Source organism: Pleuronectes platessa, chromosome 4 (genome assembly GCF_947347685.1).
Source record: "Pleuronectes platessa chromosome 4, fPlePla1.1, whole genome shotgun sequence".
In the NCBI taxonomy this organism is placed as follows: Eukaryota; Metazoa; Chordata; class Actinopteri; order Pleuronectiformes; family Pleuronectidae; genus Pleuronectes; species Pleuronectes platessa.
In genome coordinates this window covers 20437936-20460528 of record NC_070629.1, presented here as the reverse complement: position 1 = coordinate 20460528, position 22593 = coordinate 20437936, and the positions used below count along the sequence as shown (strand labels likewise).

At 40.1% G+C, this 22593-nt stretch overlaps 1 protein-coding gene across 1 annotated transcript in view; it reads left to right on the top strand.

The window, feature by feature from the left end:
- Window positions 1-22593, top strand: part of grid2 (glutamate receptor, ionotropic, delta 2) — a 423119-nt gene that overhangs the window by 291098 nt on the left and 109428 nt on the right. The window contains exons 7-8 of the mRNA XM_053421456.1: window positions 4574-4735; window positions 8513-8632. Of these exons, the coding sequence (XP_053277431.1) occupies window positions 4574-4735; window positions 8513-8632 (282 nt within the window). The remainder of the gene's footprint in view (window positions 1-4573; window positions 4736-8512; window positions 8633-22593) is intronic.

Here is a 22593-nt window from a genome sequence, read left to right as displayed (position 1 = left end):
TGTGTTATATGTGTATTTGGCTAATTAGAGAGATTGCTGCCACAGGTTGTTTTTTCTGGCATAAAATAGCAAGTTATAGAGGAAAGAAGGATGTAAAAACTGAAAGAGGTAAGTAGATGGAACATAACAGATCTAGAAACGCACTCAGTATAGAGCATTCCTTTGCTCAACACTCCCCAAATTAATCCACATTTCATTTCACTAGATCCAGATATTTATCTGAATTTGCACCAAACTGCGCAGACTCAGACTCAAATATCAGTCCCCTAGACATTAGGGATTATTTTCATCAAGATCCCAGGATTACTCTGATAAATCAAGGGAAATCTCACAATGCTAGAGAAAGCACATAAAAAAACATAACACACACCAAAATGAAATGGGTTTATCCTTAGATCATGTCCCACACTTCCGCCAAGTTCTGTACTAATTCGTCCAATTGTTATTCTATAATCTTTCTCACAAACAAATAAACCAACACACAGGGTTGATAACAAAAACTCCTTGAGTCAATTTAAGGAACAAATGTCACAGAAAAATTAAATCAACAAATTTCTGCTTTGAAGGTCTGTGTACCTATGATCCTGGTTGTGTTCATTTCAAATATACAGACAACTCATACAAAACACATGTGTATTCTGATCCTTCTAGAGTGACAACAGAGTGTTTCACTCACTGAAACATATAGATCGGGAAGCTTCAGCCTGTATCATCACAGCCGGCTCACCAGAGCAGTTGTTGTCCGGCTCTTTATTACCTGCAGTGAACGAAAACTAACCTTAGTCTAAATTCACACTCTCAAACAGCAAGACATCGAGAAATGTGGTTGAAGCCCCAGTGAATAAAGTCAATAAGGACCGATTGTGTTACGGGGCAGCTTTGTTCCCAAATAAGAAACCGCAGCACAACAACATGCATCAAATGACTTCGAGAACAAGAATACATGTACACATGTTGGTGATATCACACACATACACTGAAAGACACTCAGTAACCACTTTGTTAGATAACGCAATCCATTACAGCCATTTATCCACATTGCTATAGCCGTATTAATGAAATCCTACTGTATGTGTTAACACTGAGGTCATAGTAAGTGGTTGTGTTGATTCATTACAACGACAGGTATTTCTAATATGCAGGTAAAGTATAAATGTAAGGAAGAGCAGTTTAATACGACACCATCAACAACTATTACCTCAGTGATGAAAGCATTTCTGATAATGTCGCCAAACATGGAACAGAGTAAACATTATAAAGCTGGTGTATTGATCATACTAGATCGTCCAAGTCCACTGAGTGCAGCATATGTTCAACTCCATCAATATATTGAGTCATTTCATGATGTTTGATCAACATGTGATACTGTTCATATGTCATATTGTTGTTAAATATGCTGTACAACTTATCAACTTAATTTATCGCAGTGAACAAAACACATATTCTGAGGTATATCTACATATATCCTAGACTTATACATTGTACCTGCAAAGATATTATGAAATCTCTCTATTGTAATGAAATTGAAACACAATTCTTTGGGTTTATTCTCCATGTTTTTGAGAAAACTACTTATTGTATGTTACATATTTCCCTGAAAGCAGCTCCCTTTCTCTTTTGGCGTGTGACATTTCAACATGTCTCCAAAAGCCTGCCTGTTCACTCCGGCCTTGCTGATTTGACATTGTCCTTTATGCCTGTGAGGCTGTTTTTTTTTTTTTTTACCTGGAACATTAATCATTTTGGTAAAAAGAAAGCTCAGAACCTTGTGTGTGTTTTCTCAGACCACACAATTCATCTTATAGCCCAGTCCTGGAAAACACAGTGACAGCTATTTTTCCCCTCCCTCTTCTTTCACATTTCCTTTACTTAGTAGTTTTGTTGTTTTAATATGTCCCCCAGGGTGGCAATATGTATGCAATTATTATCCCGTTTTGTGTGTATGTGAGTCATCAAGCTGCCATCAAACAGAGCGGAGGAACGGGGACACACTCTTATTTATTTGTCAAGACAAAAATATGAAATTGAATTAATGTGCTGTTGATTTATGTGGATGCACAAGACCCCGGGGGAACACATTTGATGGAAGTTGAAAACACATTGAAAACAGAGACGTGCTCTTAATGTTTATGTGGATTTCGCCCTTTCAAGTCCTGGGACTCTCCCCCACTGTAATCAGCACATGGATGTAAGAGAGAATGGTCTTTCATATTTCATATGTACTCTTTTTAATTAAATAAAGTAACAATATATATTTATTTGTTTACCTAAAATGGTAAATGTAAGCCTAATTCACAAAGGTTTTTATGGTAAAAGTTGATAGAAGTCTATGGCTGGAAAATATACCGCCTTTGTGATGCAAACGCGTTGTTAACTCCTGGAAGCACAGGTGGCCCTGAAACATTGAATAATGTAAATAATATTTATATTAATTTTGCTTTTGTGTGTCCTCATGTGAATTAAGTGCTTCTCAAGTATAAAAATATATAATCGAGAATCCAGTCCTTTTAAGATATTCATTGAATAAATACACAATTATACATAGTCTGGTGTGTGTATGTGTGTTTGACTGTTACTCATTAAAGTCAAGGACAATGTGTTTTATTTGGCAAAGACAGTGAGAGTAATATCGTGGATGCACAGTTGAAACACGCTTCACTCACATTTCTTTTGATATCCTGTGTGTGTGGGTGAACTGCAGAGAGGGAGGGAGAGAAAGACAGTCAGAGACAAAGTGAGAGAGAGAGAGAGAGAGAGAGAGAGAGAGAGAGAGAGAGAGAGAGAGAGAGAGAGAGAGAGAGAGAGAGAGAGAGAGAGAGAGAGAGAGAGAGAAAACCGATCAGCTCAGCGGTCAGAGAGTGGCCCAGAAGCCCAATTTCACACTGCACTGAAGCACATCTGCTCGGGCGGACCACATGCACACACACACACACACATAACCCTCGCCTGAAGAGCAGAAGCCACTGATCATTCAAGTTCCCCAACAGCAGAGGTAGTCTCACTTAAACATTTCAGAGAGAAAGCAATAAGCAGAGAGAAAGAGTGATGGTCAGACAAAAGACAACAAGTGAAAGACGGCGACAAAACCCAAGATAGTTCACAATGAAGTCAGCAAGGTTGAATGTAAGATGAACTTGTTTCACTGTCGGTTAATTGTTTGACAAGGATCATAGCATAGTTGCAAAAATATCGTTCTTTCTTTTTTTAAATAAGGTTAAATTATATTTGCAGCGAATCCCACCCTTGAAGCAAATATTTTGATGTTTCACATTTTGAGTCTATGATTGGTGACAGTCATTTGCCAAAGACTATCTCGCTAAGAATAATTACACACTTTCAAATATTGGCTTTTCTAATAACACTGTTTCGCACAGATTTATTTCATTACCCATCCATAACCAAAACTGAGGCATTGTCTTACTTTTGTAAATAATGTAAAACAGGTTTTCTGATAACACTGTTCACATGGATTTATTTACTCACTCTCCTGTAACCAAAACTGAAATATGTTGGTACCTTTGAAAATACTGTAAAACATCTACAGCAGTATTTTCTTATAGACCTTAGACTTAGCTATAGATTTATTTTTGATTGCAATGAAGCAGCCATCTTACTTTTCATCCTCTTTTATATGTAAGGGTTTTAAATACTATATAATAATAAGTTACAGTTTTTGAGCTGAGTTGGGATGAATTCAATATAAAAGTTTGTTTTCAGAGCAAACATAAACAAAAACCTTCAATTTAACTGTTATTATAACTTATTATAATTTATTGACCTGATTCAGTGCAACGTTATCTCTCTCTCTCTCCCCCTGTGTGCGTGTGTCTTCTGTGTGATATATGAGGTGCGCTGTTACTGAGCTAATGGCTTGTGATTCTATATTATTGTGTTGGTAAGTGTGTTAATGTGAGCGGGTATACATCATCTGCGTGTGCGTTCATGTGTGTGCATTGAATCATGCCTGTTGTAGTCTGTTTATTATATTCTCATTAACATGGAGAGAAGAAGCTCGGTGAATCGCAGAGCAATCTATCAGGGACTAAATTAACTCCTCTCTCTCTCTGACTCCTTCTGTGGTGCCAAGATCCTACTATACGTTTTATCCCTGTCATCCTTTAAGCTCTTATTTTGTGTGTATGTGTGCAAAGGTTTCATATGAAAATGTGTCCACTGTGAGCCACAGGGGAGCTGGAGTAGTAATTCAATATTCTACAGGTGTAAAAACATGTTGGTTTAGAGAGATTCAAAACCAAAGACAAAGAGAGAAGCTGTAAATATTGTTTGGTTTCCTTTATTTCCCTAAGTGCAAAATAGATCAACAAGTTAATGCAAGTCAGTCCATCTTCCCCGGCTCCATTACCGAAGGAAAATACCTAAACTAACTCCCAAAGAATACAGTTCAACATTTAAAAGACCTGCTAATTGTGCAATTTTTTGGTTTCAGGTTTCTGCACTGTGAGATATATAGCTCTATTATCATCCTCAGCAAAAGTATAAATTTTGTACTCATTGTGTTATTGTCCTTATAATTGTTCCCTCCTTTATCTATTGGTCTTTTCTTCCTCTGTAGATCTCCAACCGCTACATCTATGACTCCGTTTTGCTGCTGGCCAACACCTTTCACAGAAAACTGGAGGATAGGAAGTGGCACAGCATGGCCAGTCTGAGCTGCATCAGGAAGACCTCCAAACCTTGGCAGGGAGGCAAGAGCATGCTGGATACTATCAAAAAGGTAAGAAAGGGGGGGGGGGGGGGGAGAGAAGCAAAGCACATACCTTATCCTGCAGGTCTGGAGGGGAGCTGTTCAACTCAGAATGCTTTCAAACATACTTAGACGCTATAGCAAATAGCCTGCCTTCAAATGGGGTCATGCTCACAATGGAATCCACATGAACTCCCATCCTTTAAAATGCCTCTGCATTTCTTACAATGCTACGTGCCTACTAGCTTTCTAAATAGTTAGTGTCTGAGGCTTCAAGACACTGACGATAATGTCGGCATCGGCGTTCATGCTGTTGTTTCCTAACAGCAGGGTTCTCACATCTGAAACACTTAACTTTCAAGCTACCATGTACTTCTAAGATATTAACTACAAGCTCACAAATTAAATCTAAAGATATATATATTTCCTACAGTACTCAATATGATATGAATAACAAAATATATGCAGGTAAATAAATAATTAGATGAGCTTCAAAATAACAGGGATACATGTTGAATGATATGATATGATGCATGTTTTAGATTATGTTTTTTTTGCAAGAGATTAAAAATTAGCAAAATTGCACTTTCATCCAAAACAGTGTGAGGAAAGTGAGGAAAGACAGTGGATAAATTAAAATACAAATTTAGAAAGACCTTTATTAATTATCTTCCACAATAACCTGAAACTAACAAAAAAACGCTCGGATAAAAAACTTTATACATCTACCAACAATGTAATAGTTGTAGTTTCCACGATTTCATATATTACTATCCAAAGACTTAAGTACAAAGAAATAAGTAATCAGAAATAATCCAGGATAGTGTTCAACCAACATACGGTTACTGTTGTTTATAGTGGTATACATGCTTTTAAATATAAGTAAAAAGATACAGCACGAAAGATCAAATCTGATTTGCACTATATAATCACCAGTGAAACCTTCTCCATTTCCGGATTTCTGTTTGAAATGTTGTTGATATCTATGTGACCCAAAGTCACCTATATCTAATCTCCGTTTGTGGACCATGCCATCTGTTTCCTCTGTCTCCTGCGGCGCTCTACTGCTCTGCGATGTTGTCGCCGCATCCTTGCCAGTTTAAAAATAGCTCGTAAATACTTTGTTTCCAAAAAGAAAAAGAGTTATTCTAAAAGAGTATTTTGAATAAATCTGCCAAAAACTCAAGTCTTGACTCGCAGCAAAAAACTACTGTGGATGCTTGGAGCGCAGGTTTTGTTTGTCACAGTTGAAAGCAACAGCATATGTCCATCCCCAGTCACAACAACAACATATGAGCACAATATATAATTTCTTCCTATTTATACATGTTTTTCATGTGTTTTTAAAGCATTTAGGAAAAATGCATTATTTTGCACCTCATCCATTGATCATGTTTTTGCATTTCAATCCAATCTGCTCATAATATGACGTTTTTGAGACCAGGGACTACTGTTGTTTTTGGCTGAGACACTGTGGTTGAAACAGCACGATCCCTGCTAAAGTAATTTACACATTGGCATCTCTTGTGATAACACAAATCCTCCCCAGGGATGAAGAGGAACATGGAGAAGGCTCTTTACCGTCCACTTCCCATGGAAATGTGATTCTGTTCGTTATTTCAAGAAGTAGCTTCTATTTGCCAATCTGTGCTCAGTAACTTTATGACCTTAGTGCTAATGGTTTCGAATGATTGCGTACCTTTTAAAGGAACGAGTGCATCAATTAGCAAGTTCCCCTCAGTTGTTGCACAGTTGACTTGTGGGAGATAATTGTTTTCATCCTGCGGCTGCGAGTTCCTGAATCTCTGCATCACACCTTGAGACCACGTTGGTTTCGGCAACACTTTGATCACTGTTTAACCCAATTTGATCAATGCCCTCTGTTTTGATATCAATAAAGAAAAAAAGAAAACCACTCCAGGGATGGCAATTCGACTGAATGATGAAGCCAAGTGGAATGTTAATTTAAGGATTAGCATCAGACAATAATAAATACAGTGCCATAGCTTTCATATCTATCGCTGCAATTCACCTTGAGATCTGTCTGAGGTGTGGAGCTTTCATCAGTCGGCCCCGGCTGTCTAACCAGCCCTGATGTCTCGACAGAGCTGCGTTCAAGAGCCCAAAGCAGTGACGGAGTTGAGTTTGAACACTCTGGCATCAGTTCCGTTTTGCAGTGTATCCGCCATGTGCTTCGCTGGGTGTCTGTGTTTTTAATCTGTGATTAGGTATTTGGTGCCATTATAGATGCCAATTTGCAGCGGTTGATGTGGAGCTCTGTTGATTGCCGTCCGCAAACAGGTTCATATAGCGGGTAGTGAAATGCACCAGGTGAAACTGCATATCCTCGCCCTGTCATTGGCTGCATTGTCCACTTCTTAAGTATTAGGGAGTCAAGCAGTTTTAGGATTTATTTTAATATTCTGTTGATTGTTTTTTATTAACAGTAAATCCTGTGATGCAGTCCGACACCCCCCAGCCAGCAGCCATGGGGCTGTTTCAAAGTCTAAGCTTTACTCTTAAGGATAAATTACAGCTGGTATTGTAAGACACAGGCTTATTCACCTTTATTTTTTATTTGTAATGAGCTTTCAAATGCCAAAAAGTACCTTCAAGTCTTGTTTCTTTATTCGTTTCTCTGCCTTTCAATCAGCTTTTCAGGCTAAATGACATTTACACCAGGTTTCATTAAAATAAAGATAATTGTTGTTGCCTATACCGAGCTGTCTACATTAATTAACTGAATAATTATAAAAAGCAATGAACAGTATCCAAGCATGTTTCAACCTTACCCGGCTTTCAAGGAAGCAAATACACATGCGCTTTATTGTGTGGGTCTGTGGTCCTCCTAGGGGAATAAATCTATTAAATACGGTAATAATATACTTATGTGTCAAATTTGATTAATTAGCCAAATAGCATATTAACAGTATTTATGAGCCGTGTCATATATTTGCCCTCATTGGACAGTTTATTGTTACACCTAGTTAAATCTAATGTTGCCTAATACAACCGTCCTGCAGTAAATATTACCGTCATGACAGTTTAAGTGTTTTCTGGTTTTATGAACCAACACTATTCTAAAAAGGTGTCAATTCCTTTTTGTCCTTTTTGGAGGATGCATTCTGTGGTGCTGTTGATTTCTTTGGCGTTGAACTGACTGTATATATATTAATAATTATATAGATTGTCCTTGTATGTGCAAGTGTCTATTCGATCAGGCACATATGCGTGTGTACATGCACCAGATCACCTCACATCCAAGGCACAATCACACACAGGCACACAGACATGCACACGTGGTATGAATCATATTAAGGAGAATAACACCTTTCTCCTTCCCTGAAGCAGCTGCAGTGTCACTTTACCTGACAGGTCACACTGCTGGGAGGAAGGGCAAAGGTTGGGGACTAGCACCTGCATGTGTGCACGAGTGTGTGTATGTGAACTGATTAAAACTACCATGACACTCAGGACAATATATTCCCCTACTGGAAAATATCTCCAATGTTTTTTGTCTTGTACACAGAAAAAAAGCAACAATGCACGCAAAACAAAATAAGACATTTTCTTATACTTTAGCCGATAGATAGATTCTGCTAATTAAGTACCTGAAAGATAAAAAAATGTCTGTTTCACTGTTAGGTGTCCTCTGATCTTAACAGGGATAAAACATGATTTTTTAAAAATGTTGTAGCTTGATGATGCGATTATAGCCGTGATTATTTAATGAGGATCACAGCTATTCAAGGATCAGTTTGACCGAACAACAACATGAGTTAAAATGAAATCATCTTGTCCCTGCAGTTTGGTGTAAGCGGCCTCACAAGTTTCCTGGAGTTCACTGACAACGGCTCGAACCCCAACATCTTCTTCGAAATCCTGGGGACGAATTATGGAGAAGAACGGGGAAGAGGAGTCAGTAGGGTAAGTACTTAAAACAGAACCCCTGTGTGGTGTTCTACTGTGGGCGAGGGGGGGAATCATTTCTGCTCTAACACATAGAGTGGATCTACATAATTTCTACATTTACCAGGAAGCTTCAGTGCACCTGCTCTCTACGTTTATTTGCATCTCATTCTTATGCAGGAATTTCTTTCCTTGTGGCTGTAACTACTGTATAGACGAGTATAGAACTGCTCTGCTGCAGCTTACGAAAGTGACATCACAACTGCACAGAAGCAGCTCAAGCATCCTTGTTTGGTTTTTGTTTTTATGTGCACCAGTAGGATGCAGAATCATCTCACCCGTCACATGAAACTTGATGATAATGGGATTGATTAGAAGAATTTTCCAGCAGTGTTTGGTGATGGGAACATGGAGAGGTGGACAGACCTTTTGAGAGTTCTTTGACGTTTCCTAGTGGCACTTTGTTCAAATCAATCAGAAATCACACAACAAGCAGGACTCAGGAGATTATGCATCGGGCAAAAACCTTATCATCATTCAGAGAGAGACAGACAGAGGCCACAAGTAGCTGCAATGCCCTTCACCTAATGTTCTATGACGTTATTGATGAAATATAATGGCCTACATGTGTTTCTGCTATGACTCTTTACCTTTATATGTCATGTTACAGTGAAAAAGTGTAAGGACTGATGGTCCAATGCTGATTATTCAGTTTCTTTGTACTTCATAGAGCAACATATGAGCGAAACACAAAGATGGAGTTTCCCTACACAATTAGAAGTCTGATGGACCGAGTGAGAAAGTGCTGCACATAGATGCACCGTGTGTGTATGAATAACAAACTGTACTGTAAAGCACATTAAGTGCTAAATGAGACCAGAAAAGCGTGATATTAATATAGACCCTTTACCATAAATCTATTTGTATATATGAATATAAATATATGATTAATAAAGTAAATTAGAGATTGCTTTTTTCTCACCACTTTTGTGTTGTTTTTAAACAGTCCTGATGCGTTGGACTCAGGGAAAGACCTCAGTGGCACTGACCCCTCAGTATTAGTGAATATGTATTTGAGCATGTTCATGCACAAATACCCCCCCCCCCCCCCCCCCCCACACACACACACACACATGCACAAACACACAGTGTCTATCCTCCACACCAGAGGGAACTCTTTGCAGATAACAGTTGAGATAGTGAGCTGTGATTATGTATAATGTGGCGAGACAACAACATAACGCAGCGTGCCATCACAGACAAAATCAATCTTTAAAGCACAGCATAATTATATTAAGGCACAATTCCCTAATCACAGAGCATAATTACTTCTGAGGGAATTAAGGCACTTGTTATACAATATTCCTGCCACCGTCTCCCCGAACACTCTGAGCATTTGTTGGCCTGTCGTTGGGATTCAATTAAATTTATACAAGGCATCGAATGACTAAAGAGAGGCTTAGATTCCTCTCAGACTGCCAGGATTATCAACTTTCATTTTGTAGCCTTTGCAAGTGATGTCGAACCCCTCGAAAAACGGTGTTCACGCACAGCACCTAACCTCACCTGCAATAAAAGCACGGCCGATATACAGCATGTCAGGTTGTAGAAAAGGTTAATATCAAATAAGGTTAATATGGAATAATCAGGCTCTGACCACCCCGCGGTCAAGAATGAAAGCCAGAGAAATCCACCCGTTTGAGCCAGAATGTGCTCATAGTAAAATGCTAACGCGAAATTAAAACACAGCGATACGAGGAGAAAAATGAAATAGCAACCATCTAAAGTTTTTCAAGCATTCCGTTCGGTGCACTGTAAATTCAAAGCTTTTCCATTTCATTGCGATGGACAGGGATGACCTGTATGTAAAATGATTTCCTCAGTTATCATCCACAGCAGGAGCCTTCAAAGACAGGTTCAAGGTGCAAAAAGACCTAGATGTAAATTTATGATTATGAAAGGTAACCCAGTCTCTCTCACCCCAGGTTAACGTCTTGCCTTATGTGATGACGGCTTCAGAGACAATACTTCTCAAGTTAATTTCAGTGCAGGAATCGCTGCTGCAGTGAAGATGGCTGTGTAATATAATGAGTCCAGATAATTGGATAGCTTTGTCCATCCGTTAAACACAATATTTCCGAGAAATCTGGTATGATGAGGAAAGAGTTGAGCTGAAAATAGTCAGCTTTAATCAGTAATCTCTGCATTCAGTTTACATTTCATAAAATAAAGAATATTATTTCTGAGGCTTACCTGGACAGATCTACCTACATGCTAAACAGACAGTTAACTGTTTGTTCAGGCTTGGTGTGTTACAGAAACAGTAAGAAGATTAACTTTGAATTAGCTTGCAATCACAGTTAGCAACATTAAGCAATCAGCTGCAGCAATAACTTTAATTTAATAACATGGCTGAAAAGAGTGGGGTGGGGGTGCAGCATTTAATCTTGCCATGCAGTGGATTTTGTAAATCACAGCCACTGGGTAAAGGAAGCTCTTGGAAGGAGCCAAAGCTAATCTCAAGTTGCTCTGTTTGACATTTTAGACATGTTAATAATGTTAAGAGCAGTTTATTTTTAATTAAATCTCAAGAAAGTGTACCTTGATTTAAAGCTGAACTATGTAGTATGGTTGATCGAAAGATAATTGGAAGGAGGGCCTAAAGTAAAGCCTGGGACACACCTTAAGGCTGCGTCGCTGGTATGACTACTATATTTTCTCAAAGTAAAGTCAGTAAATCCCAGGACTCAACGAAATGATACCTTCCATCTTCTGGTCCTGCAAACCTTACACAATAAAAAGTGCTATAATAGCTGCTTTTATTTTGAAAAAAGGTACAGGAGTTGTTGCATATTTATAGTTATCACGCATTCGACAGATAGACATTGAAACTGTGGTGAAAGATCCTCTTTTCTTGCCTCTGTTGCTGTGAACCGCACGTGGTTAATGGATGAGGTCTGATTCTTGAAGGCACGTGGCTCATGTGGACATGGGGGCATAACATAACATGGAGACCAAAGTGAAAAGCGAGATGTTTAGCGACGCACACGCGCAGCTCAAGCAATTGGTGTGGCCCGGGTGTAAGGAAGTGAAGATTGGGAAAGATGGATGTGAGGCCCCCAGCTGCAGAGTGGACAAGACCAAAGTTAAGCTCTGAGGGGAGCAGAGGCCTGGGTAAGGCTGGTCTATTCATTGCTTATTGTAGATGATTTACCAAGGGAATTCTCTACAGTAACAGGAGGTAGCTTTTGGGACCCTGTATGTTTTACTGCCTACTACTCCTTTTTTATTTTACATATTTTGAGCATTAGCCTTTGCCATCTATCTTCCCAGCTGTCCCCTCTGCCTGTATGTTAGACAGTATTTGACATTCCCTTTGGTCTTATGATACAGTAGAAGACTTATCTACTAAATATTTGATCCTTCGCGTTTGCAAACCTTTCTCAGAGCAACATTTGCTCTATTATTTAGCCTTCACTCTGTGGTAAATTAGTAGTTTAATGGTTTTGGACACTGAGGTTTCCCCTGACGCTGACCTTTCCTCGAAGAGACGCCCAACTCTTCAAACAAATTCAATTAACATTGGTTGTTTTGCTGAATAAATTATAGATCATCTCGCTCTGTCTCTGTATGTATGTGTATATGTCTCTCCTCCCTACGCCATGTGCATTAACTTTCATACCATATGAAGTCAAATGTATTTCTCTTGTACCCGCGTTCTTTCACAATGCCATGTCTTTTATACAGTCGACCATTCAGTGTCTGCATTATAGATTTCTGAATTATGGACAACGGGCCCCAAAGAGCCAAACCGCTGTGATACTGACATATTCATTATGTAAGTCTCACACCATTTACAGTATATGCATATGCCACCAATTATGCCCCCCTACCGTGAAAATGTAATATTGTCTACATTGTGTGTATATATGATATAAGACGCCATGAAAAGGATTCTGTCAGTGGAGGGTACATATATTGCCTCGGGAACCAATCCTCGACAATCACATAACTATATCATTCCTCTATGCCCCTTATTTCAATGTAGCATTACAAGGGGTTAGTGGTGTCTTGCAATCTAAGTCAGCTAAGGCAGCTAACTCAGAGACGGTGATTGCGCCATACGACAGAGAACAGCTTATAAAATACATTAACTTTTTGGAACATTGACTTTTGAGGGCAACCCAGTACTGGTTTGCTGATCTGAGAAAGCATTGGTTTCCAGTTTGAACAAGTATTGTCTGAATTACTCCCATGTCACCGCTGACAGTGTATAGTGTACAGGAAACAGGAAACAAGCAGAGGTTTGTTTGTTTGATGAGCCGGGAGCTGCAGGAGAGCGGCTGAGTGGTGGCTGGAGGTGGTGGTGGTGGTAGTTTGCATGGTTGAAGATCTGCATACACAAATCGATGCAAAGGTGTAAAGTTATATCCAAACCGTTCTGAGGCCCATAAGAGATTTTCTTTCATGGGAAAAACTTGTAAGAATTTAATTTCAAGGAGCAGAGTTGATTATTACGGGTTTAATCAACGCCAGGAGAGGATATCTATCTCTTCATTCTGTTGAGAATACCACTTAACCTGAGATCTCTATTCCCTCCTCCATGAGCCTTCTCTCTTATCCCTGCTGTGAGTCTCATTAATGAAAGGCTCACGGTCCAGATTTATTTTTTGGGTTGTTTTCCCCGTCTTACTTTAATTAAGTTATCATTCGGAGGACCTCTCTCTTTCTCCCCGACTCCTTTTCCTCATCATCTTTCTCCTCTGTTTCCCCTCCCTCCATCCTACCGCCCACCCCTCTCAAATCGTCCATCGCCTTTTTCAATCCTCCTTGTCATGCCATTTATCCCCATCATAGTTAACACATATGCATACAGTTGTCTAGCGATAATGATAATAGCAGACACCTGAGATCAGTCATAATTATTACTGCTGCACTGTGGTAGAATTGGCTTTCTGCTCCATTACCTTCTTACAAGGGAGCCTATATCTCTCTCTATCTCTCTCCACATCTCCGGGCATGCCAGGCTCCACTGCTTTCTTATATAGAGGCGACAAACCTGCCATGTGTAATTGCTTCGTTAGCTATCTGCAACATCTTTAATGACTACAGAGAGGAAAAGCGGCACCAGATTTATACTTTAGAGCCGGCACAATAAAGAAAAGGGTTGTGGCTAAGCAGGAAATAAAAGGAGCACGGGATGGGGGGGAGGGGGAGGCGATGAGTGAAAGGAGAAAGAGTGATTCGTCGGCTAGGGGAGAACATGTGAAGAGGAGAAAGGTAAAATGAAACGCGTAGAAGAGCTTAGGAGAGAGAGAGATAGAATGGAGATAGATGACCTAGTCCCTCCAGATCAAGAGATAGAAACGACGGCACAGGTCCTAATAAAGTCACACCATTACACTCTCACACAGGCTTGTGCTCTCTCTCCTCTCTCTCACATAAGCACATACTCTCCATCCTTTGGTCGGGAGACAGAAATATTCCCCTCTTTGCAAGAATCAATGGCCTGCAAACTGCAGTGTTCTCAAATTGAGGTCACCTTCAATTATCATCCCCAGTCTCGTCTGACATACGTGGTAAATTATGTTAAGCGACTTCACAGAGTCACAGGACCTTGGAAGCCCCCTCGCAGCCCTGTCATCATACAAGAAACATCTCCTTCCATTACATCTTCTAAGCGATTGAAACACTTTTTTTGTAACATGATGGCTTAATGTGTAGCCCAGCTCAAACACACTTTATAGCTGAAGTTCATTTGGGAACTCGTGCAAGCTCTTGTAGAGACACGCACAGGCACAAACAAACGCAAACACACACGCAAACATACACACTTACATTTGCATAAATCTTCTGCCATGTTTGGGAATGCTTTGGGCTTTGCATGCCAATTAAGGTCTTCCTACTTAACTGTCAGTATAGCAGAGAAACACTCGTTTTCCCGTAATCCCGACCAAACAAACACATGCAAGTAGACATATTAGAAAACAGAGTTTATTATTCATTTCATATTGCTAAGTCATAGTGACACACAATGACATTATGTCCCTTTGCATTAAATATGACATGAAAAACATATTTTCCACAGACACGTGCAGTTAATGAAGCTGGTGGATAAAATATGTAGTTTTTCCCCTCGTGAAAGAAATGCTATTTAAATTTTTGTCCAGGAAAGGAGATACATATTTTGTGTTACTTGCTCCACTTCTATTCAATTTACTGAATTTAGTTTATTTTATTCTTATGGATTGTGTCATATAATGATCAAGAGCCTTTCATTGATATTATAGATTGGACATTTTGGAGATAAAACCTCTTTCTCCGGCACACCACAATACCTGTTTTCTAAACCCTCACCGGTTATTGGCTCACAGACTAACTGTTGGAGCTATTGGCTCAAATCCTACAACCAATCCACAAACAGTGTAATAGTACTGCAGCATTAAGCAGGTATCAACTGTTGAAAACAGCCATGTCTGAAATATGGGCAATGGCTTTTACTTGATTGGAAGCCCAAACTAAGGTTGAATGTGGATTCAACTCAACAGCAATCATGTCTCCCAGTAATAACATTTCTACACAACTACATTGCAACAGAAAAAAGGTTTTGTAAGACTATGGTAACCATGGCGGTTCGTCCCTTGGTCCTGTGGTCACCTCATCTTTCTAGAATTTCATGGTTATTTAGAAATATTTGTTTAGATATTTCAGTCTACACCATAGACTGTAGAGACCAAAGTGATGGACTAACCAGCCGACACACATTACTATTCATGTTGGTAGTCATACCAAAAATCTATCCTGATACAATCCAAATCCTTGCAATAAATTATACACAGTGTAAAATAATTTTACCAGGTGCACTATACACAAATAGCTGTTTACGATGAAAGTGTCCAAGCTGATTAGCAGGGTTTCAAATTCATTACGTTTTTCTCAGAGCTAAATACTAAATAAGACCTGAAGGGCAGACTAAGATTTCAGATAATATCAATTATGCTACAGTCGCTAACAAATGAGCACGATAAGGTTTTTAATGATTTCAGATTTTTTACAAAGAGCAAGCAGATAGTGTGAAACATCTTTTTCACACGTTCTCTGATCATGGAACAAAAGAGCGAGGATGTAGCATTAACAAGGGTTGTTTTAAGGACATTAGATGAGGAACTGGAACTGATTTTCAAAATTATGTACAAAAAATTATCCCAAAGGGTGAGATAGAGAGGGTGATTAGAAAAGAGAGGGAGTTAGAGAGGAGGTGCCCAATGAGTCACGTCGAAGAAAAAAACAAAACTAAGAGATAGTTGGCCATTATGCGACTCAGATATATGAAATTTAGGAATGTATATTTGGTAAGTTATAGAGGCGTTAAGTAAAAGGAATAAATCAGAAGTAGAGAGAAAGCATGACAACATGCAAAGAGGGAAGGGTGGAAAGATAGTAGCAGAAGAATACCTCCAATTTTTCATCCCATTAGGTAGATTTGCTTGTATCTTGATTCAGCGTGTCTCCTCCACCTCGAGGCCAGATTGTGGAAAGGATTGAGGAGGCAGGAAGTGGAAGAATGGGAGATACAGTAGAAGATTCATGGATCGAGGGAAGTGTGTCTCTCCTTCTCCTTAGGAGCAGAGAAGGAGAGAGGAGAGGACATCATTGATTTGTCCTGTTTCACAGATTCCATCCGCTGATAGATGTGTGCGCGTGTGTGCGTGTGCGTCTGTGTGTGTGGACATGAGACAGAAATGCAAGATGCTGAGACTCCTCTTCATGAGGAATAATGTTACAATATTGGATTCATTCAGACTTGACATTTTCCATTTTCTCTCCTATATAAGATGACTTGCATTTATTGTGATTGTTATTGTGTCTATCCTGGTGCTATCATCTGATGATGGGGCAACAGAAACTGCATTTTAAACAGCATATTAGAAAGAAAAAAAACAATGATTTGGTACTACCTCTCTGCATGTCCCATGTTTATTAAATTGTTTATCCAACTCCAAATCCATATTCAGATATTTGTCAGCATACCAGATTTCAAGACTTGACCCTTAAACTTGAATTGTTTTCTCTGGCATCTTGTGAATTATTGTGAGTCTTAAAAATCAATATTCAGGGCAGAGTCTAGGTGGAGCAGTGGTTGGACAAATGAGAGCCAAACAGCCAGTAATTAACTTTTGGGAAACTGCCAATTAAAGATAACTTTTATGGAACAAATTGCCACCGTATAATAATATGGGCTTTGTAATGACAAGCACAGTTTACTGTTCACTTTAATACAACCAGGGCTTTAGGAGACAGCATGTAGCCATTAAACGAACAAGTCCTTGTATATCAGTGCAACCCATACATTAGCTGTGGCGTTTGTTAGCAACTATAGGGAAACTGATCATTTGTACAGTGGCCTGTGGCTGTAAGTGCCCAAGAGCTTAGTTTTTCATTTTAATGGATTAAACATTAATACATGTGGACAAATGAAATAAAACAATATGCTTTAACATGACGTTCTCTTAACCGTTGGGGTTAATAGCTACTTGATAGCAAGTTATTGCAATTCCATTTTCAAACATGAACTGTTTGAAAATGTCTGGAAAATTCGGTCCGGACATTTTCTGGGCGTTGACATTCTCGTACGAAGAATGCAGCAGGGCATTGTGCAGGTGAGACAAGTTCACAACAACAGGGAAATGCCCAAAACATTAAGGTGAGGGATAGAATCACCAAAAGCTCTCGAATCTCATTGTCGGTGTCTTCGGCTTGCCTGGCAGATAATTGTATTCTTCCTATTTTGTGTTTGTCGCGTGTTGGACATCTGATCAACCTGTCCACATGTGTTGCTCTATTCACATGCACCCCCCAAACTGTCAGCAGTGCTTCCTCTGGCGTTGTCACGGACCAATGTCACTACTGAACTTGCAGTGATTATACTGATATTGATCTTCTCATTTAACTCACAGCCGGACGCCAAACAAGCATATTTTCCATCATGTTGAAGTGGTCCTTTCAGCTCTAAGTCTTATCTCTCATACTGTTCTGCTCTGAAGTGAGGCAGAAGTATTACAATTATGTTAACCTTTCTAAAGGCTTTTACCCTTGTGAACACTTGAGTACTTACGGGGCTTCTTCTTGTGGTTGATTGATGTAAGCGATTTGTTGTGGCTGGAAGCTTCTGTCAATCACCAGCCAACACGCATGCACTGACCAGCAAGTTGTATTATTGTTGACCACAGCACAGTGGACACAGGATGGATATTGAAGCTGACAAACTGCCTCCGGTGTCCTTGGATCAACTTAAGTGTGGCAGCGTAGGCTATGTGGATATGTTTTACCGTGTGTGTGTCTGTATACATGAGACCGAAGAGAGATATCACAAAATCATAGAGAAGTGAAAGGAAGGGGGAGGTTGTTTTTTTTGGAGGAGAAAAATAAATGAAGCAAACAAATATGGAAATGCAGAGGAATAGGAGACAGCGTTTTTACCTGCTGTCCCACAAACCCTATTGGGAAATTCACTGTGGTGCCAAAATAAACCATCCGTTGTGTAAATAGTGTGGGTAACACCAAACACTAGCCCGGCAGCCATTCGTCTGCTTCCCCTTTTGTTAAGACAAGTCAGGAGAAGTTTTATCCCCCAGATGCTCTACTGTCAATCCTGTCTCCTGTCTCCGCCATGACAGATTGACATGGCGAAACCAGGCATGAGCACAAAGATTTATAAGAAAATGCTGCTGCTGTGTAGATGAATGGATGTGATAAGGTCCTGCCGTGTATTTAAAGCAGCCTGGAGTTGTTGTGGCGTAAGAGCTCTCAGGCTCACGGGGAATGAAAGAAAGTGTGTTAAAAAAAAAGGAGGATGAAAGAAAATTGGTGTTATCATATGTGCACTTTAAAAAGTTTCCATTCTGCTTCACACCTATTTCAGAAGTAATGTAAGTGCATCTGTGAGGAAACTCAAAGAGGAGTGCTGAGGAAGACAACATTATAGATCTCTAATGCCAGCCCCTAGCCCCATCCTGTACCACAGTGTGAAGTCTGAGACAGCCCTGTATGCATTATACAGGAATTGTCCCTTGTTGAATCCCCATTGGAGTGTCAGTGTCTTAGGGTTTGGAGTTTGGGTTAGTTGGTTCCAGTCAGCTGGTCAGTAGATGCATGTTTCCTTGTGACCTTCCATCTACCACAAATCCCTGAATCCATCATGCACAAGAGGAAGCCCTGAAAATATTTAGAAGCTCACAAGGGTAAAAGGATAAAAGGGATCTGAGCCTAAAGTTGCCTATTTGTAAAATAGCAAATGGGGCCCAAATATCCTAAAACAAATGTGAGCCTAATTTACAAACATACAGTGCTCTACACAAGATGTGATATGGATGTAAACTTAAAGTGGCCCATGAGGTAAATGGAAATATGGCCTTGATAGAACAAAACGAATGACATAACAATAATCCAAGATTACCTTGACTTGCAGTAGACAGTAGAAACTTAAATTGGCATGTCATGGCCGATGGAGAGATGTTTGGAGGATGCAAGAGGGGTGGAGAAAAAAACAAGAACCATTTTTAATCCTTCAAGCTAATGTTTTTATTAAAGTCAGGTCGTACAGATATACAGAGCGATGAGTACAGATGATGTGAGTGATGAAAGGACAGAGGGGGAAACCAGAGGGATAGGGAGACGAGGTGGGTCGTTAGTCCTTGGGTTAATCTTGGCTACGCAGCGGATGGATGGATGAAAGGATTGACAGGATCAGGGATGTGAAGGCAAGATAAGGGGGGAGACTTAATTGCCCGTGACCTAGTTATGAGCATAGCACTACTGAGCTGGCAGCAGAGACTGAGGGAGGGATCAGTTGAAAAGAAATGAGAGTGAGAGCGCGGAGCTATCTGACACCAAGGTTGTGTCCTGTGTTGAACACACCTTGGCTCTGTGAATAGGAACCGACAGCTGACCCAGAGAGAGGAGAGAAGAGGGGAGACAACCTCGGCCGGAACTGTGGAGAGGAAGCAGAGGGGCGTTTCAGGGGCAGAGAGATTGGTCAAGGATTACAGAACAAGGAAGAGATTAAGTGAGGTGAATAATAAACTCAGTAGAGGACAGAATGGTGAGTGTCTGCAGGGAAAGGGAAAATGTTGCTGGGGCAGCCAAAACATCATGTGTTAATATTGTTGCTTCTGTAGCAAGGGGGAGACAAAAGAAGCAGAGGTTTGGTGAATCATAAGAGTGTTGTCAGGGATAAGGTCTTGCTTCTCTGCAGGAAAGGACACCACCAGGCCAAATCTCAGTTTGGGGCAAAGCTGCACAGCAAGGGAAATTTAAACAGCTCTCCAACTGAAGCACACAAAGAAGGTGGACAGCTTTATACACACTGGCAGGCAAGACGTCATGGAGAATGAGAAAAAAATGCATGGAGACAGAATAGGTACAATGTCAAAAAGATAACGACTGAAGAGTTTAAGAAACACATCAACGCTAATGATTTAAATCACATTTGACAGATTGCTCCTGATGTTGAACCTACCAATGGTAGAAAGAAATAAAAACATTATATGAGTCACAGTGAACATGCAGTGAACTGGATAGTTTCCTTGGCGGGTGAAGAGCAATACCTCACATTAACTTACTTCACCATGAACTTCTAAAAGTCCCTAGAAATTGTCTTCATTCTCTTGAATCAAAATTCGGCGCTGCATCTGTGACAAACACTCCCAGCGTCTGCCGCGATGATGTATCTGATGAAGGAGCAGTGTAGATTGATGAAAGCCATCAGCACATCAGTCTCAAATGATCCTCATTTCAACATCCTCTCCTTAACTCAATTATAATACCAGGCACATAATCCTCCTGCCTGAAAGGAGCGCCCTGTGTGACTGGCAGTGAAGCTCGGCCCTCTCAGCACACAAACCACACAACAACGAACACAATTTACCCTAAGTCTTGAGTTGTTGTGTATCCTCGACAACATTTGACACCAATTTATGTCCGTGCCAGTGGCGGCATTTCTCAATTCAATGACTGACCCCCATGCCTAAAATAAAGCTTATGCAAAATCCGTAACCCATAGACCAAAACAATTACTAGCTCAACTGATACTCAGTAGAGTGCTAACAAGATCCATTTAAATTTGAATTTCGACGAGCACTACATTGCACACACTCATAAATAGCAGTTCCCTAAACATGCCTAGTAAAGATCCAAGAATTATTTTCTGAGAAATGTTAAAAACACAATTAAAGTAAGTGAGAGAATACATCCTGGATCTGCCCCCTGATCACTCTCCGCACCAACATTTTATGAGCTCTTCCCTGATCCATATCACATCCTACCACCAAGTTTCATGTAAACCCATGGAGGGTAAACTTAACTCAGGCTGTATGCTGGCACCCATGGTCGCTTGGCATTCTCTGTGGGAGCCCTGGAGCACCCATGCTATTGCTGCCTATGCTTTACTTTTCCATTGTAATCCTTCTCATGATCTGTACTGCTTAAAGTCAATCTCAAAATCTTTTGTTTCAGGTCATATCTACAAACTTGTTAATCAATTCAAAGTCCCCACTGTTCTCTTTAATATAGACGTACATTCAGAGACACTGCAGCACATTAGAGAGCAGGTTATAGAAACAAAGAGCAGCTGTATGACTTGAAAGTTCTGAGGTGTAATCCTTCCCCTTGAGGCCAATCGTGGCTTCTTCACTCTTCCACTGAATAATCAGTAAATATTGTCTCTACGCTATTAAGAACACCAGCCAATTATTTCCCTTATAATTACTAAGACCTCATTTTCAGTTTGAAATGTTTTTTTCATCACAGATACACTTACCATTATAAGAGTTCCCCAGGCAGCTGTTAACCCCCTGGAGCCACGTTACCGTCTTAGTAAGGAAAATCTGTTTTTTGAACCCGCCCATAATGTTATGGTCCAATCATACTAAACGTTGCCTCATCATTAAAGCTGCAGCCTGTCCTTACCAAGGGGATGTGGAAGTGGAGATGTGTTCCGTGTGTCATAGCAGTGGATTATTGTCCTTGGTAGTTCCCCTTGCCCTCTGCACAGTGAATGCAGGAATAACATGTCATCTTTATAACTCTTAAAAGAATAGAGACATTAAATTGAACTTAATGTAGGCAATCTACTGATGATCAAAATGTGTTTTTGGTCGGAAGGGAACTTAATCAAAACTTCGCTTCGATATTGCTTTTATCAATCAGTGTACAATTCTGGGAATGAGAGAAATTAATTTGTCTCTATCTTTTGTTGCGTTTTTAATAACTGCCCCTGCTTGTCGTCCATATTCCCAGACACACGCACAAACTCACAACCCTGTGAATCTCAGTGCAACAGTGGGATGAATACCAAACAATCATATCACAGAATAATCTGAGTGAATCACCACGTCTACAGTCGATTTTCTTATAGGCTTAACAAGCGGAGGCAAGAAGGATATACATCCGTGTGTGTGTGTGTGTGTGTGTGTGTGTGTGTGTGTGTGTGTGTGTGTGTGTGTGTGTGTGTGTGTGTGTGTGTGTGTGTGTGTGTGTGTGTGTGTGTGTGTGTGTGTGTGTGTGTGTGTGTGTGTGCGGTTACGCAAACTAAAGGGATTACAGTGTGAGGAACAGATTTGCATTGGTTTGAGATGCCATCTATCTTTTCCTCCCTCTCCTTCCACCTCTCGTCAGCCCTCCCTCTCTCATTTCATTTCCTCTCCTCTCATCTCTTTTCCTGTCATCTCATTCTGTACTTGAATATCTTTCTCTCTCATTACATCTTCTCTGACTTCACTGTCTGCTCCTTAAGGTGCAGGCTTTCACTGGGCCACTGAATTATACCAGTGCGGATTGATCCATCCTCTGGACTGTCTGTCTCTGTCCTAACTCTGCCGCTTCAGATCATGCCCAAACTAATAAAACAATCTAATTGTACATATTTGAAAAGTCCAAAGGGAGGTTCTAGTCTGAATAATGAAAACTGAAGTCTTTCAAAT